This window comes from Notothenia rossii, assembly GCF_949606895.1.
Source record: "Notothenia rossii genome assembly, chromosome: 5".
Taxonomy (NCBI): domain Eukaryota; kingdom Metazoa; phylum Chordata; class Actinopteri; order Perciformes; family Nototheniidae; genus Notothenia; species Notothenia rossii.
In genome coordinates, this window is record NC_136903.1 from 75,118,706 (window position 1) to 75,138,457 (window position 19,752).

At 39.0% G+C, this 19,752-nt stretch overlaps 1 protein-coding gene across 3 annotated transcripts in view; it reads right to left on the reverse strand.

Moving 5' to 3' along the window:
- ca16b (carbonic anhydrase XVI b) overlaps window positions 1-19,752 on the reverse strand; it is a 111,341-nt gene that overhangs the window by 47,396 nt on the left and 44,193 nt on the right. For all 3 annotated transcript variants that reach the window (XM_079682167.1, XM_079682166.1, XM_079682168.1), the window contains one exon: window positions 2,800-2,979. In XM_079682167.1, coding sequence (XP_079538293.1) covers window positions 2,800-2,979 — 180 coding nt within the window. The remainder of the gene's footprint in view (window positions 1-2,799; window positions 2,980-19,752) is intronic.

The window sequence follows — 19,752 nt, forward strand, 5'->3', positions numbered from 1 at the left end:
GCTCAAAATTGCTCCTTTCCCTCTGAATTCCTGCCCTTATGTCTCGTAAAACATATCAAATCCTGCTTTCACTTTTTTAATTGTAATTTTCAAGCAAGTTTAAGCATAAATGTAGAAAAAATAACAACCAGCAAGATGCTCTTTAATGGTTAATCTCAATGCACACACATTTTCCGTGCTTTCCAAAAGTTTAAAATAGTTTTATTCCTCTGTATAACCTGTTCAATACAAACATGCCACTTCACATTTCTGTGAACTGATATTTGTTTAGTGAGCTTATAAGAGGATGTTCCCTGAAAGATTGTAAAATGTCAATGAACATGTCAGACTTAGTATATTTGCGAATAATTACATATAATACATGGAATTTGTGTGTGTGTTCCAAGTGAATCTGCGGCCCCCTGGTGGCCAGTACATCAACTATGTGGCCCCCACCACCATCCAAGTTGACCATCCCTGATCTAGATGAATGCGACGTAGCAATTAATTTCCCGTTTTATTGTATTTAACGTTGAAATGGCAACAGGTGAGGTAGATGTTGTTGCGGAGTTGTTGTCAGGACGACAATTCAGTGAAAAGACGGACATTATAGTGGCGGGAGGGGGGGGGGGGGGGGTGTGTGTGTGTCTGTTCAGATCCTGATGTCCGCTTTGACAACCAAACAATGGCAACAATGGGCTTGGAAACACTTGGCCATGTTTGATATCATCTTTAACAACTTCAGTACAATAAACAACAAAAGATTGTCATGGACAGCACATGAAAAAAGATTGCAGACTTAGCAACTGCAACTTATCAAGGATGGCGCCGAAGGCCAAAGATAGTTTGAGAACCTGCATCACATTCAAAACTTTTTAACTGTCTTCCATGAACATCAAGGATAAATATCTCCTCAGATCAATAACTTAACAATGTGGTTCATGAAGACATTCATCCACATTTCAACAGACAAAGACCAGCAAATGCAGCCAAAGATGTTGGAATGTAACAATTGTACCCACTAGCTTTTAATCTAATCTCAACCTTGTAGGCTTTTACAGAGAGAAGTGCCAGCTGACCAATAACATAGAAGAGAGACGATCAAGAAATATGTCATGACTTGCTCAAGTGCATTTCATCTTGTTCCTGTAATATTTCCTCCTATATTCTATCAACAATTTGATGCTTCAGTGAGGAATAAAATGTACCTGTCATATCATGGCTGCTCAAAAGAGTGGTTGTAATGGCAAACTAGGGTTAAAGAAAAAAAGCTTCCTCTTTTAGGGCAACATTATGTAAAATTAATTTCAAATATTGTGGGGTGAAGCTGCTATATTTTAAATTGACCTCTTCTAAAAAGTGTTTGCGTGATTACATTTTCTGGTAATATTGTTCAATTTTCCTGATTTTCACAGTGCTTAGCCATCTAAAATTCCCTTTGTACGGTTTGTGCACAAAATTACAGCCAACCATGTTATTTCTATCATTGTAAATAAGCAGCCCCCAGCATTGCTTGGCTGTCCCAGCGGTCTTGGTTGTCATGGAGGCTAACAACTCTCATTACGATCAAACGCAAAAGATGAAGCTCCTCTCTGAGAGAAATAGTGCCAGGAGCAGAGGAGATCAATTAAGGTCAGAGTTTCACACAAATAGTCCGGATTCGCTGTTTGAAAGAAATGTAAAGCAATGGTTTGAAGTAGCAGTTAATAAAGTGAGTTTTAAAATGTTTTTCATAAACAAGGCGTGAACACTTTAACAAAGAAGAGAGGGAGCGATACAAGGAGATCAGGGGGCAGTACAATGAAGGCAATGGTACAATTAAAAATAAAACTACCGATAGATTTACAAGAATCATGACTACGTGATTGTTAGGTCCTTTACTGAAACGTAAGAGCTATTCTTGTATTTAAAAACATGGATATGTGATTAAGATAACGTTTTTTATCGATGTATTCCTACAGTGTATTTTTGTTACATTGTCATTATACTAATAGTGGAATAAATGTCGTTATCACATTACTGTATGTCTAGTTTGATTAGTCCTTCCTTCCAAGCACACAGTATTGCTCACACTTATCACTGCAAGGATCAAACCTATAAGAAGCAGTGTGAAATATGAAGGTGGAGATGTGAACGTGCAAAGAGCTGATTATTTTCTTCAGTCCGTATGGCAAGTCAAATGTATGAACCTATGAACACACTATGGTATAATATTCATCATGTTGTTTTGTGGCTTCTTCTCACATCCTCCACTGCCTACTTTGACATTGTCTAAATATATAAATTGTTTAATAATAAAATGTAATAGAGAAAAAATAATAACAGTCCTATTCCATTGTTTAAAAGGTCCCCTATTATACCGTTTTTCATCAATATATTATAGGTTTCAGATATATACAAAACATGTCTCTGAAACACCAAACAGATCACGCACTGTAGCATCCCATAATCCCCTCTGTTTCAGCCCTGTTTCCAAAGTGCTGATTCTCTGTCTGTTACTTTAGATGAAAATAAGGAGCCGCTCCCCACGCCGAGATAGTTGGTTAAAAAGAACTCAATGGTGCTCTAGGAGGAGATCCAGGTGATAAGGTGTGGGGGGGGGGGTTACCTTGGTTGGTTATTGGCTAATGGTTACACAAGCCAAAAAAACGTTATGATATCATAAAGTGGCCAAAATCTGATGTATAAAAGACATGGAAAAGTGGAATTTGCATAATAGGTTTTTGCTGTGGTATAATTGTAGTATTGATACCAAAATGCCTTCGACAGGGATCGTATTGCACCCATAATTTTTGTATTGAGACAATACTAGATGCCGACCTGTCTTTCCAGTGTTTTTCATGGTGGTCTGGTTGGAGGACTCAGTGTTGAACTTGTCAAACACCAGCTCCTGGTACTCCTCCGAAACCAAAGCTCGCTCATCTGTAATGTCCACAGGTGATTGGTTCTTCGCAGAACATTCTGGGTATGCGGCTGCCCATCCTCGAGGTCCATGGTTTCCTGCATTAACAGAAGAAACACGATTTTATAAAGATGCAGATAGAATACAATTTTGTCTAAGGATTTTATATAACACACACCATTTTGAAAACACAGTGACAATATTTCTGCTACAGCAGCGGACAGTTTTCAATATGCCCTTAACGGAAATTGAGGGAAGGGAGACAGAGATTCTTCATATTCATTCAGCTGCAGTGCCCTCTAAACCCCTCCAACAGCTGGGAAAACATGTAAACATAATGAAAATTCATCATCTGGCTACAGGCAATTCCAGCGTTAATTAGTCCATAAAGTCCATATAGGATATAAATATCCAAATGAGGCAGATCCTTCAGTGCTGCACAAACTGAAAGCCTGGAATGGGTACAGAGTTAATGGGGGTCTATTCCTTGGCTCAAATAGGTTTTAAAAAACATTAAACCAAATACGCTATTGAATAGAAAACAGTCCGCTTTAACAATTATTGTGCAGTGTGTGCTCCAAACGAACTTCCTGTAGAATCCCCATTCACTGTCTGCTCTTTTAATCCTCTATCCCCTACAGTGGCGCTTCTACAAAGGAATAATCCTGAACCGACAGGGGTCCCCTTGATCTCTTTACGGGTACAATGGGCCAATGCAATAACAAAAGCTGAGGAATCAGGGGAACAAGGAAGCATGCATGGATTTTAACTTTTCTGGGTTAACACAATATTCATGATCCCATTCCCTAAAGATATAGGACAACTTGGCGGCTGGTTCGTGAAAAAATATGAGAACCCCACTGTACTAAAACAGGCTGGATCAAGAGTGGCTTTATGTCGTAATGTATAAACACCTTGCAGCCAAAACTAAAGGATTATTTTGAAATGAACACGTCGGCCAAGGAAGAAACATAAAGATGCATGTTGGAGAGCGCAGACACATCAACAGGAATCACTACATTCATCCCTCCAGTGAGTATGCCACGAAGTTAGGAGAAGAGTTAATTAAACATGGTCACGTCCTCAGTGTCTTGGTTCTTATATTTCTTGGATTTGTCCAGTGACTTAAATTAAGATAAATTGCCTTGTGAATACAACCTCAAAGATTATGAGCTGGTGAGGTCTGGATTGCATTAGAATGTTGGTTGAGCTGCATTTCTAATAATGACTGCATTAGGAGGTAGGATTATATTTGTCAATCATAGCGTTAGACTTGCGAATATCTCACCAACTAATGTTATACAATGGCACCTAGCCCATTATGTATGTAATTATTATGAGGATAGAAAAGGCTGCATGAAAATTGAAAATACATAGAAAGTATTTTTTATTTATTTGAGCAAATGCTTAGCGTATTCAAATAAAAATGTTCTGTATAAGAAATCTTCTTAAATTAAATAGAAAAAATATATGTGAATACAATACATTTCCTTCAATTATATTTGATCTGTGCCTGCTGACAAGCTTTCTATACATGTAACCTTGTCATTCACATGGAGTTTTTAGGAAGCAATTCAATTCAATTAGGTCTATTAACCAATTGATTAAAGGTTAAAGCGCTGTGAAGTAATATATTTTATATCAACACCGAAGCAAATGACTCCCTGTGATGTAAAAGCTTTGCTACCAAGGCCAGTCTTACTGAGAATCGACAACACAATCAATATAGGAGGTCTAGAGTAAAGAATGGAAAAACTAGCAACCTGAATAAAGGCACACATTAGTCTTAGCGGTTGATAGACCAAACTGTAAAGAAATACTGCTCTGTTTCTGTTTAATGTTAAAGAAACAAACAAAGTTATTCTGTTTGGCTTGTGCAGCTCATTTAAATGCCATATCCTACCTGAAAAGGGATAATAATTCATCATTTCTGGCCCTGATTCATTGCCATATAATGACATGTTTGGTCCCCTGAACCCATAGAGCTGAAACCGATAAACTCATATCTGTTTTTTGCAGATTATTTGGTGGTGGCCACTGAGTAACAAGAAAAGGCAGAGCTGCAGAAGTATATTAGAGGGAAATATTGTGGAAACATTGTCACCATTACATAGGTAATTCACAAGAGAGCACAGACAAGAATGAATCTATCCAATTGTTGCTTATGTAATGTGTTTACATATATTTTAAAACATTTACTCTGGACTGGGTACAACCTCCCAAATATCAGTATTGATCTCTAGTATTTGTCCGCCACCAACATGAATCAATCATGGCACTTATATATCCCCACGCAGTTCCATTACATTTCTCTGTATGTCTCTGAATGTTTCTTGGAAAAAACAATAAGAGCTCAGACTGTGCGGGGCTAGCTGATGTGTATGTATACAGTTAAAGTAATACACACTGGAGGCAGTTGGGCAATTGGTTATGACTTACTTCCGTCCCATTTGTTTTCACAGAAAAATTCCTTTTGGCAGAGCTGTCTGAGACACAATGCCTCCAGTTGCTTTGAACATTTACCACTCCCTTAACAAGGAGAGTTTGCTATGTGGGCTACCAGCAATAAAAAACACTGGGAACTATTCAGGTTCTCCAGTGGGCAGTTTCAACCCCAGTTTCTTCTTTTCTTCTTTCTTCTCTTAAGTGAATTGCGGCAAACTACAACAAAACTTTTGAGGAGTTAACGGGACATAAACGGGCTTCATAGAGTAAACAACATTATTCATAGTGAAATAAATGTAGTGTACTGAAACCACTAAAATGTTTCACAGGCTTGTTTTATTCAAATTGTAACTAGAGAAAATTGTAATCTTTAGCTAATTTTCCATTAAAACACACATTACAACCCATTTACTGCTGGAGAGATAATTCTGCCTTTCAAGAACATAAAGGGAGGAGCAGCTCTAAAATCAGATAAGTGGGGGTTCCACAGCAGTCGATTAATCTGTCTCATTGCCATCCATCAGAATGACTATAATCCTAGTGGTAAAGCCTTTCACATAGCAGCCATGCCACTCTATACGGCTGAGGTGAACAAATTACAAATAAGTACAAGTTTAAAAGTGTTTTAGATTGATTTATCAAGTACATTATCCTCCACATTTGCAGCTACATTACATGCAGCATAGGGCTCGGAGAGAACGGCGCACACACACACACACACACACACACACACACACACACACACACACACACACACACACACACACACACACACACACACACACACACACACACACACACACACACACACACACACACACACACACACACACACACACACACACACACACACACACACACACACACACACACACACACACACACACACCACTTATTCTGATGAAAATCTTTATAGGTGTTATTGGGTAATTCACACGCTATGATGATCGTTTCATATACCTATATATTAAGTAAAGAACTATAAACGTAACTATCTTTATTGACATGGATGAGCGAGTTGCACTGATCTCACCTCACATTCAAGGAGTAAACAATATCGAGCTGAATTAAGCTGTACCTATTGTTGCTCAGGAAACTGGTGAATCTGAACCCGAGCAATAAAATCGCCCTGCACCAAATCCTACCTCTGTGAAGCTTGTTCTATATATTGAGACAGCGGCTGCTAACTGAAATATTGTTTTTAAAAGTGCGTCATTTGTAATCTCTGGTGTAAAGCATTCACAAAACATGCCATTTTCACTGTGTGGGAAAATGACTATATACTTAGGTATCAATATTATAAGTCAAATTTGATCAGATGTTAAAGCATCAAAACAGGCATCAGTACATCAGTACAAATACAAAAATATCCTCAGTAAGAGATCTTCATTAGGTTTGATAGTCAAATACCTAAAGCCTAAATGTACATCCTGTCTTTACAAAATGCTTCGTCTTCACCGCTTCACTGCTTTTATCAGTTTCAGTAATGCTCTGCATGCTTTAGAGTGTTTTGATCAATACCAGCAAGGGTTAAGTGACAAACATCATTTACATCAATATTTTGACAAATGCACAAATGTCTTGATTTTGTAATGTATGATCTATGCTGGAGGTAAGAGGAGTGACGTTTATCAAGTCCATACTGCTCGTGAATCCGACCTGTTCTGGTTCACTTCTGTGAGATGCGACAGCACTCTTGTTTTAAGTAAAACAGGCACATGTTTCTCTCAATCTGCCACTTTCAGTTCCAGGCGTCATCCCATTAACCTTGGGATAAACAGCCGTGCCTGTGCTACCATGGCAATGCTGACAGAATGGCAATTGCCTTGTCATTTCCGTTTTGTCCCTCTGAGGGAAAGCATCCATGCTGTATGCCGCCTGGCAGAACTCCCAGAATTGGCACACTAGCCAAATCTACGCTGATCAGTCCATATGTATGAGTGGCACTGACAACATAACATGGACAGCAGATATAAGACACAGTCTGCAGCACTGAGAGGGGTCATAATAGTTGTGGCAGTTGGAGCGGTGGAAAGTGAGATCAAAGCTGTGTATGCTGCAGAATCCATTCAGTGAATGCAGGAGCATTGGATTACATTTTGAACAACATTCCTGCTGTCAGTTTCAATATGCTGATAACACTCCAGATGGTGGAGACACAGGCATTGAAGCACTCGGGAGTATTAAATGTCCAGGTTAGACAACTGATGAGCTGAGGGCTTGTACAATGTAGACACGGGCCAGGAAAGTCAACCAAGACTGTAATCAGTCTTCTGAGGACCAGCAGAGAGATATGATTTTTCTTATGTTTGCCAGGAACACCTACTGTGAGGGGTATCTTAAATCTTTAAAATCGTTTTATAATAATACTCAATAACCGACTTCAGGAAAATTGCTAAGATCCAAGAGTCAGATGAGAAGAAGTGTTGAGATGATTACCGTAATTTTCGGACTATAAGGCGCACCTGAATATAAGCCGCAGCAGCTAAATTGAATGATGTGTACATATATAAGCCGCACTGGACTATAAGCCGCAGGTGTTTTAATGTTTAATTACCATATGTAAGGGTTCATGCACAGAGGGGATTGTCGGGAAAGAGATGGCTGTTTGAGGAAGCTCCCATTTATTAACATTTCAACAAACAAGTTGCATATTTGCATAACGTATTCAAGTGTTACCATTTAGTGCAATAGTAGCTACAGAACATGTGCTGTGTAAACTGTACTGTATCACATAGCGTTTCAGACACACAAACTTTTCAACTTTCAAACTTAAACGGTGCGCTCCCAGCGCACGTACCGGCAGTGATCTACAGCAGTGGTTTTCAACCAGTGGTACGGGGACAAACTGTCTCGCTCTCGTAATGTCTGTCTGTCTTGCTCTCGTTCTGTCTCTCGTACCACTCTCGGTTCCACTTTTACTTTTGCGCGCTACCTGTCTCACTCTTTTCCGGCCTCCAGCTTTTCCTGCTGGAGCCCGCCGCTTAAAGGTGGGGGGCACGGACCGGCCATAGAACCCATAGAGTTAAAGGTGGTGGACTGTAACCTGTAAAATCCATTTATTTAGGAGGTCCCCTAGTGGCCGTTAGCTGTAAAAATCCATAGATTAGCCGCACCGTTATATAAGCCGCAGGGTCGAAAAATGGGAAAAAAGGCGCGGCTTATAGTCCGAAAATTACGGTACATAGGTTAAAATAAATACACTTAGGTAGTTACATTATTTGGCAGAAGAAGAAATAAAGCAGGCCAATAATGTAGCATCTAACAGCTTACAGACAGACCCCTGGTTCAACTTTGACATTTTATATATATTTGTTAACACTCTCAAGGGAAATTAAGCATCATTGATGGTGTGCTTCATTATGGTTTTATCTAAATGTCAAATGGTAGCTTATCTGGTAAAGCTGATAGCTTGTTTACAACCTGTATGATAATTTGCTCCAATTTTTTGTCCTGTCGGACCAATCTTTAGCGACGTCACCGTGTTAGGGGGGACCTGTAGCTACTTTGGTGACCATGTTATCAAAACTGATACAAACAGAACCAAGCTTGTGCCGTCATAAAACATGTTGTTTTTACTTTTTTTAAAGAAGTTAACGACAAACTCAGAAAAAATTGGAAAGTGTATCTTTGGATTTATCTGATCTCTTCGGTCAAGATGAAAACCTTCTACTGTACGTCATCAGCACGTTTGCCAGCCATGGGATATTTGGGGCTGAAAAAGATAACAATACATTATATTTAATCTCAATTTGACCAGATTGACACTGAGATATTTCTGCTGGACCAAAAGTTGAGGACTGATCTAACAGACGGACGGAAATTGCCACCCTCATAGTCATGCTGCTGGCACAGTGCGAGCTGTCATTTTTTTCTCAGATAAGCAAGAAATGCATAAGCATTGTGCCTCAAACCTTTTTACAATAAAATACTCCTGATAAATGTGTATACACCTACCCACAGCAGTACAGAATAATTAAATATGGACTTTGCACATTGTGTGGAGCCATTACTGTATATGTGGATAGCATTCAAAATGAACTCTTAGGCATGGTAATTCCACGGTACCAACACAAGCAAATTTCAGTTCTATCCTATCTGTTGTAAACTGCAATACCAGAGCCCCTTTGCACTAAACAAACCGACAGACTTTGTCCCTTCCTCCAGTATCACTTCGTTCCACTGTCACTGTGTCCCACAGATCTCTTTACATGCTTCCTGGCAGCTCTGTGACCTAATGGCTGGAAAGTGTTGAGGGAATGGGAGAGAGCTCAGTGCACATCTGAATCGACTGCGAGAAGAAAAGAGAGACTACTGATGCAGTCTACTGAATGATGCCGAGTGTGAGCGTTAAACAATAAAGGTACAGAATCCATACTGCACCAGGTGTATATCAACCAAGCAGTGATGGATATGGTTTGAGTCACGAGCTCATCATTTTAATGTTTCATAATATCTTCGCTTCACTAACTCCTAGAGTGGGCCACAGTCTAGCACTTTTATTTTCTGTCACGTGTTGTGTTCTGGGTATCATTTTTAGATGCACCAAAGTAAGAGACTGAATGTAACTAGAATCAAAGTGAGGAAAATAATTGCGGCAAAATTGGTTGAATGACTGTTTCAGAGGTCATGCTACTAAAACTACAAACCGTTACACCAGAGTGAAATATGTGACTCAACACCAGTTCAACCAAGAAAAGAGTATTGTGGTGCTGCAATTACTGTAGCATTCAAAAAATGGTGTTCTGTGAACATTCAACATATCCACAGAAATGATACTGAGATGCAAACAAATGAAAAAATGCTTATTACAATAAATCACCAATTGCTACACTTAGTCCTTTATCTCCTGTGTGTGTGATTTTGTATTTATAGGAACTGTGCGCATTTTTTTTTTTAGTTTTCTGTAATAGCCGGTCTGCACAAGACGACTCAATTACCAGTGAACCATGCAGTTAAAAAAACACAATACCCTCAGTGTGGGTGTTGGTAGGCTTCAAAGACAAGTGATGGAATATGCTATGAAGAACAGTGAATAATGGTTACCAGGAATTATAAACATTTAAGTAATTTGCAGAGACTGCTCTGGTGCATTTGAAAGCTTTTTCTTGACATTGTTTAACATCCACTTCTCAGAATAGATCTGAAGGACCAGGGACGTACATTAAACGTATCAAGGCAGTTTGCAGGATTGAAAAAAGGCATTGGGTCACTGTGGGGGCCACAGAGGGTGATGCATGAGTGAGTCTTCAGTCACACTTCACCAAATGGAAGGTGTGTTTACTTGACCTTGTCAGTTCTGACGTGTACAAAGAGACAAATGCAAGAGGCAAGCAAGTAAGCACACCATAAAATAAGATATTTTTATTTGTAGAGATTGGCCTGTGGTCTGTTGAAAATCGGAGAAGACAAATCTGCCCCAACAAGAAGATAGCCATGTTTGTTGAATATTGATTGAAATGATAAGTCATTAATACAAATCATTTGACTTTTCCAAAGAATAGAAAGTAATTGAATAGATAGCAAATGCTGCATTAAAGCACGTGTGGCCTGGCCAGGGAGGTAGTCTATAACAAAAAATACCATGAGTCTCTCTATGATAATAAAAGAGTGCAACAGCAAAAAATGCAATCTATAATTGATCAAAAACTGTACACTGCATTCTTGACAGACTTTATGCTTTTATCTGCCAAACCGTTCAACCTTTATCCTTTGTAGCCTTTTCAAAACACTTTCATATCTGGTAATAAACATGATAAATACTTCCCCCGTACAGTAATTATAACTTTCCATCATTGTATGAAGAAACCACTACAATATCAGCATCCTTAAAGTTACCACAGACACTAACTGTGACAGGTGATTAAAGGCCTAGCTGTTCTGGGAGATCTGAGCGCTCACAGGGGGTTCAGATAAGGCAACTACTTTCAGCCAACGTGTGATGCTAAAGCAAAAGTGACACAAAAGCAGACAAGATCCAATGGACCATCAATAATCCTCTGCTATCTCCGACATCAAAATGAAACTCCACAAGAGTCACTTTGAAGTTGCACTCATTTTTGCTGATGCTGCGGGTTACTTACTGAACCCTGTTATTTGAGTTCAAATTGTTGTTTTTTTACATACCAGGGAGTCAGTGGGCTTACATGTTGTTGATGGCGGACAAGTTTTGTTAACTGCCCTTTTGAATTATGAGTCAGATTTCAGGTCCCCAAACGGCATCCAGGGGTGGTCCGAAGCGGTACTTCACTCAGACATTCATCTGCTTTATTAGTCCAGAAGATATGCATTTAAGCAGAAATTGATATGAACTCCCACAACGTAGCCACAAAGGATCAGACTGATCACAGTGCTCATTTCAATAGAGGCGATAAAGCAAATCAGTGTCAGGAAAAATCTTTTCTACTTCTAGCAGTTTCTCTCCAGCATTTCATGGCAATCTAATGGCCAATTAGCAGGATTGAAGCCAAATGTTGTAAAGAAAGAAGTGGAGGTTAAATGTCTTATCTCCCGGGGAGTTAATAATCACTCTCTAAGAGTGTGATGTGGCCGTAACATGGAGTTATGATGGGAAGAAGCTTAGCGAAAGCAAGTTCATAAGCCAAGTCAATGTGTTTTTTGAGAAAAATCTGTGGGACAGGGACATAAAAAAAAAGGTTTGAACCCAATCACCCACACATACTGTACACTGCAATGTTTACTACAGTAATTTAAAAAAAATAGCGTTGTAAGGGAATGTTGCTTAATGTCAAACTGTGGCTGTGAAATTATTTATATTTACGCTCCCAATTATTATGAATGCAAGATAATAAATATTAAACAATTATTGTGTCGCGTATGCTTTGTAAAGATGCTCTTGTGGTATGATACATACAATGCACTACTGACGTGTAGATCACACAATGTTCTTCCACATTTCAAAGCCAAGGAGTAATCCTGTAAAATCTTCCCATCATTGACCAAAATAATATGATGATTGATTATGATTTTTCCCATAATCAAGCCGCTATGTGCCATACCCTTTTCAATGCAGTAGATAGCTATAAAAGATAACACAGATAAAGGACTCTGTACTCACAAGACTAAATATCTATCTTTCTTTCATACAAAGTGAGTTTCAGGTTGCAAGTGTGAAGTATAAATATAGTTTGGATGTGTAAACATTTGTCAAACAAAGATGAGTAAATACTGATTTCACTTGGTTTCTTTGACTGCCTGGGTGTATTACAGCACTTTCCAGAAGAAGATCAAATGTAAGCAAAAACAGTAGTTATTTGGAAATAAAGAGAACATGTTTGAATAGTAGATGATTACCACAACTTGAAAAGGACATTACTGATGAGCGTCTTTTAGTATAAATGCAGTTATGGTGAGAATATTTTAAAGGGAGATTATCATTGAAAAGATAGTAACAAGTTAAATAACTTGATAAACACATTCTGTACTTGACCGCCAGTGGACTTTTAATTCTAACTCAAAGTAATGTATTAAATAAGTATCCTCAGAATGTGTGAGAGTCTGAAGAAATTGGATGTCATCATGTACTTATATTGAGGGACACATGTTCATATTTGGTTGCAAATCATTCTGCAATCCATGTCTGAAAACTCCAACTCATTAACAAAAGACAGATATTTTCACTTCTTCCTTGTTTCAGTAGCGTTTGACTAGTCTTTTCAACAGCTAGTTAAAAGGCATGCTCATTTGGACTGAGGTCAAATAACTTGGCCAGTCAATAGCACTCTACTGTTTGACCATAAAAAGAATAGTTGCTGCTCTGTTCTTTTAGGACCATTGTTAGGCTCCACGGTCCTTTTGAAGGGATATTTAAACAAAGGGTTACCATGTCACACACTGTTCATCCAACATGTACAAATCATAAAGAAGCCTTTAAGCTGAAAGTTACTGCTAGTTTTTAAACCCAATGTACTGGAGAGCACAGCCAAAACAAATTGTAAGCTGTCCTGATACTGTCTGACTGCACTGCACATTTTCATCAAATATAAGTCAGTTCCAATTGTTAGGTTACATAACGGTCTCTTTGAGGCGTTATCTTAACCCAGACATGTTTCACTATGCAATTAACAGTGTGACCTCATACCCCTCACTCCACCCGCCCATTCAAGATCCGGTCTTTGCTTCCAGCCCATGTCTGCAGGAGAGGGTGGAGGAAAAGACAAACAATCCATCCGTTATATACAATGTGCCTCAGCAAATGCTTTAAAAGACAAAGGGCCCTTAATAGTTAGCTACTGACTTCAAACCCTTAAATATACTGCCATTTCCAAGCTGACTAGCATTATACAGTAATGGCAAGCAAGCTTTGATATCTTTAAAGCATTAATGCATCAAGCATTGCAAAGACATTACATATTGAGTAGTTGATTAGGCGCTTCTATGAGACCTTTGGGAAAACTGTGGATTCATGCAAGTACAAGAAGTACCAGAATCATATTAATAAAAAAATATTTAAAATACATGTATTCATTAGTTATATACGTTGAAAATAACGCTTCAATATGCTCTATGTATATGATGGTGTGGCTAACCATAAAAATTGACTTCAGGTGGTCTTGCTGAGTTCTGAGAAGTAGGCAACTGATAAGGATGGTGCCACAGCCGTCTCAGAGCCTGAGCTCAATCTTTAATCAGGGGTCATTGTGTTCCACAAAGCGGCCCCAAACACATAAAAGCAGGTAGAGGAAATGGTAAATCATACAGGCATTGGGGTCTAATTGGCCACCAGAATGAGCTCCAGCCAAAATATTGTTTTCCCTTGGCGCTATCTGCTTCCATCTCGTGGACTTTCATAGAAACTGTGGCTTCCTGTTCTTGGGTGTTGGCCGCTGCACAAGTACAACATCCCCTAGTCTGTAAAAATAATCTCCAGGACCTTGTGTAAAGAAAATGAGGGACAGAAATACATTCTGTCCCCATGAGGAAGAGCTTCCCCAACAATTCAAAAACTTTAACAGTTTCCTCTTCAACATGGCAAGGAGCCAAGATGCATACAAATGCTAAACACTTCTGTAAGGATCTCTGAATACTTAGCACACAATAAGCCACAAAGACAATATATTACAATGTAAAATGAATTCTTATGAACTTGCATCACCCACGTATGACTAAATAAAGAACCTTGAACCTACTGTAATACACAGGGCTACAGAATGGTGCATGTGTGAGAAGCACATAAAGCAAGACTAGAAACTAAAACTAAAAACAATCAGCAATTTAACATTCATATATGATGCCCTAACTTGACTTGACCCCTCGGTGCGTTTGCGAAAGCAGGTCTGAATAAGACCCCGCAGGCTCAGTCAGACTCATTCTGAGCTGCACATCTTTACTCCTGAATACAATGGGTGTTAGTAACAATATGAAGCATGCTGGAAGAAGACGGGATGATGCAGGTCACCGGCATCCCTCCACATATCCCTGTTTGTCTGTTCTGCCTCACAGCACAGCTGCTGTTCCGGAGCAGATGATTGTAGAAGAGGCAGCAGGTGGACAGCTCGTTCCCTCAGATCAAACAGCTGCACCCTGCAGTATGTTTTAAACAAAATGTCCTAAGACCCAATTAGCTTAAGTTCGATTTAAATGTTAAACTATGAGCAAAATAGACTTGGGTGTGACATATGTGTTTAAACTTCACTGTTTAGACTAGATCTTGTGTTTTGATTGATTTTGAAGATCCTATATGGCGAAAGTGAGGTATTGTCTGGTGTTAAGGGCGGGGTTACAGTGAAGCGGGTTTATCCAACAGTTCTAGCTTCTCTGTCATGTGCCTCTATCATTGTACAAACATGAATGATGATTAGATATCAAAAAATATATTGTTTTAAAGTTTTCAACCCTGCTAACCACCGTTAGCTCCACTCGGCTCTGATACCAAGTGAAACAAACCCATTTAGGCTGCTTGCTGTTTTACCATCCCCCCCTGTTAGTCTTTAAATATGTATCATCAAGGAGTTCCAGTGAGCAGACAGCTCAAACATCTCACCCCCTGATTATTTAGATTTTCTAAGCTCAATTTGCCCCCAAAAAATCAACAAAAAAACAGCATTTGTTGGGTACAGCCCAGTTTGTTGATCCAGGGTTAGGCTATAAACGCCTAACATGTTTAGTCTCTTCTAGAATATTTCCTGCAGTAACTATTGCAGAGTTACTGTATGTTTGGTATATTGTTTAATAGTAACAGGATGCAATTTCGAGTGATGACAATTTCAACGTATTCACTTTATGTGATTTCAACTCAGTTTTAGTCAATGAAAAATTTAAGCATCATATTTTTGTATGGAAAAGAGTGCAACTTGTTTAAAACAAGGTATGAAGTGACACAAACTGATCATAGAGTCTGTGTTGGTATGAGTTCTTTGAAGAAGGCCCAGTACAACAGGACCCTTAGTTGTGGATTAAATCTGATTAAATTGTGTAGCACTCTCAATTTAAACACTGAACATTGGTTATAAAAGCTGTAGTGTTTTAAGTTAACAGATCTGTTCATTATTTTTGTGCATCCACCGTGTCAAAAGATAACCTCCATACAAATAATTATCTCCAACAGGCTACAAAGCCCATAACAAAGATTCATTTATGTAATCAAACAAACAATCTGTTGCAGTGAAAAACTGACCAGTAACTGTGTTTGGCCTAAAAAAAGACACTGAATAAATAATTCATGACTCCTAGGGGAACTACACAGGATGGAGTGATAATATTCTAAACGTCTGGGTATTTAAACATCCATTTACACATGTAAAGTGTCAATGATGGAAGTTGTATGATGTTGTAATGAAATGGTGTCTTATACCATCAGTATGCAGTAGATGAATGCAACTAAAAACAGTCCCACTGAATTCGCTCTAACGCTTAAATTATTAGTATGTTTAGCTTTGGTTTTTTTGCAATTGTATAATCCTGAATAGCTTTTGGCTGTGTCTTAATGGAATATCAGTTGTTGTAACATTTTTGTATTCCTGTTATTACATCAATCATCAAAACAGTAGCAAAATAAAAATAAAAGCAATTTCTAATAATACTAAAAATAATATCAAGCAGAATAAACTAGGCAAAACAGAAGAAATCTATCTTTGTTTGAAGGATAAAAAAGGTAAGGACGATTTTTACCTTACCTTTAACAACTGTTTCAGTAACAGTATCTTAGGCAAACGTAACTTTGTTTAACAAATCATCTCGTCCAGATTTTTTATTTATGTGCAGCTCCACTGAGTTTGGATTCAAAATGACTATATTTGTTATAGAAGATAAAACACCAGTACACTTTCCTTCCATTTCAATTAGGATTAAAAACCGCATGCGTGTTTGGCTAATGACAGAGGAGAAGAGGTTCTGCATAATTGGAGTAAATACAATAAGTAAATACATCCTTTTTCAATTAAACATCATAGTTGCTTTTCCACACATTTAAAAGTAGTTTTTCCTCCAAAGCATAAAAGAGCTTTGGGGTTTTGCCCTATTTGTGTATCAGTGCACATTGACGCCAATCCAACACCGCATCAGTTTAAGGAAACCTCTTGCTAATTGTAAACAGGAGGGAGAGGTGAGCACTCTGCCGAGCAGAACACAGATCTCTCCTCTGTAGAGCCGCAAAGTGAAACACTGATTAGTGACGCTACATTACTCCGCTTTGTCCAAGGGCAACTGTTTCATATCAGCTAACTGTCGGAAGCACAGACGCTAACCTCAGCAGTCATAAATGTCCTGCAGCTGGTCGTGTGATGGACGTTTTAATATAAGAAATAGCAATTGTATTCAAATCACAGTCAATATTGTATTAAGGAATAATTAGTGGGTACTTCCGCAGTTATTAAAATGGAGATGAAGCACTGACTATGAAGCAGATAGGATATTGCCATGTGTGATGACATCTTTACAATATGTATTTATTTATTTGTTACTCAGAGGAAACAACAAATATGTTGCTTTAAAATGAACCAATAAGGCCCCTTGAGACTGTGCATGCACACGTACACGCACTCACGCACACACACACACACCAAAAGTATAACATAATCCACCTTTAATTTGACACATCTCTCTTTCCCTCTAGTTCTATTGTTACGATTCTCTTCAGTTCGCAGTGCACCTTATCTCACTCTCAGCCATCACCTCTTTCTGAGCGCCCTTACCCTCATGCATTTAAGCAGCTACATCAATTGGTTTAATTATCTCTTCTTCGGCTCTAGAAAATTCGACTAAGCTATGAACTTCCATACCATACCATACAAGAGAAAGACTGCGACCACTTTCTCAGCTCACTGGTGAGAGTCATTAAATCAATTAAGCCCAATTCGGATTAAACGCAAACCTTAGTGTCTACAATATTTTCTCTTTGTCTTGTGTCAATCTTATCTATGCATTTAGCTTCAGTAGAGGGAAATGCATATCATGATCATCATGATATTATGTTTTAGTTAAAAAAGGCATATTTCTTTCATGGTCCAAATCTCTGCTTGCTACTTTACTTTATTCAAGCCGAATGACAAACCTGACTATTGCTTACTGCCCTATTTCCTACAGATCTGAAGGGATGTACTTGCACACTAGAGCTTTGAAGTAACTGCTAACATCAGCCTGCTAAAATCCCAATGTTAAGCAGGTATACTATTTGCCATATTTACCATCTGAGTTAAGGGTGTTTGCATATTAACATTTGCTAATCAGGACTAAATACAAATAATGGATTATGACAATGGAGTTGGAATTTGTCTGTGTGGTTTCAGAGGAAAAGTAAAGCAATCACCACCGTATCCCAACAGAAACGTGTATAGTGACTTTCATGGCTAACCAACAGATGTTGAGATATTTTACTTGGAGGGAAAATCAGGGGATCACAAAAGCATGCAGGAGTCGACCTCATGCCACCATGGACATGTGTATGAAATGTCATGGCAATCCATCCATGAGATATTTCAGTCTGGACCACAGTGGTAAAACAGCAGGCAGTCACGCAGGGCCATCCCCATAGTCGTGAAGCTAGCATGGCTAAAATGCCAAACACATCCCAAACATGACAGAACCAATCGTGTCCCCATTGTTGCATAAAGCAGCTGGACAGCAGACAGGGAGGGCAGAGTGAGCGGCAGTATATGCCTGCCAGAGGGCACTCGTCCCCTTTACTGAGGGGCGACGGAAGGCATGAGGATGAGTTGACTGTGGTTCACTGCAGAGCGATAAACCAGGACAGGCATAAGGGGACAGGCAGGCTGCTGTCTCCTGGGGGACAGAGGTTGTGAGACACACAGCGGCCTCTCCCCTACCTGCCTGTCACAGCGTCAGGATGGCCTCCCAGCATGAGGTCACCACTAAGCAGACCATTAGCCACAGTCAGCAGGTAGAGGTGAAAGATCTCCACCCACACTGTGAACCCTCAGATGACATGTTATCTGGTATTTTATTTTGCCAGCCTGTACATGTTATTTTGCGAAAGCTGCTATTTCGATTGTTTGGACCTACGGTGCCAATTTTACACTGCAAGTGTGAAAACCGGCAAGTGTCTCAATAATCCTCCCTAAATTGCCCATGTTATAACAGCTTATCTCCTCTCATGGTAGTTCAATTCATACAGTGCAATATAAACAACATGTCTTCATCACGATATGTGTGGAGAACACAGGTTGTGTCTAATATTAGCTATCATTTTCAATATCGGATTCAGATTGTCAATGACATTGAGGGGGGAGGAGTATGCGATGTAAAATCTGATTTTCATCTTTCATCAAAGTGGAGATCAGCGCTGCAAATCACATGTACACAAGCTGTCTGGGACTGATACGGAGCTCCATGCGCGGCTCTGACATTGTAATTATCTTCCAAAGGCTTATGAGCTATTCTATTCCTCTCTTAGTTGAAACAGAAATACACAAATTTTCACAACACAGGTTAACACACTAGAACAGAAACTGAATAAGAAAATATGTAAACTGACAATTAAATAAAAAATCTTCCAATAGATTTTCCGAGAAGAACTACTTAAAGCAGAGTATTTTCACTCGGTAAAGGATAAGATTGATGAAAATAGAGTACGGTGTTGAAGGCTTAGCAAACTCCCATTGAACCAAGTGAAAAGTCCTTATAGTCTCCTTAATTCACCATTACTTCTTAATCACAGTTCAGCTGTGTCATTGGCTAGATGACACAGCTGAACGGTTGTCTCTTGCAAAAGTTTGGATGATGGTGGTGGCTATATAGCCAAGTTCACAAAGTCTCCACATTTAATATGTGCCTTCCTCTTTGTTGAATGAACTCTCAGAGAGATCGCGACTGAATACAGAAAAGTCCAAGTCAATCCAGCCATTAGTGTGAGAGACGCTGGCAACAGACTAAAACAGAAAGTCAGAGGCCATCTTAACTTCACTTATTTTTCGAAGCAGGTAAGCATCAACTGTAGCTGCATTATCTTT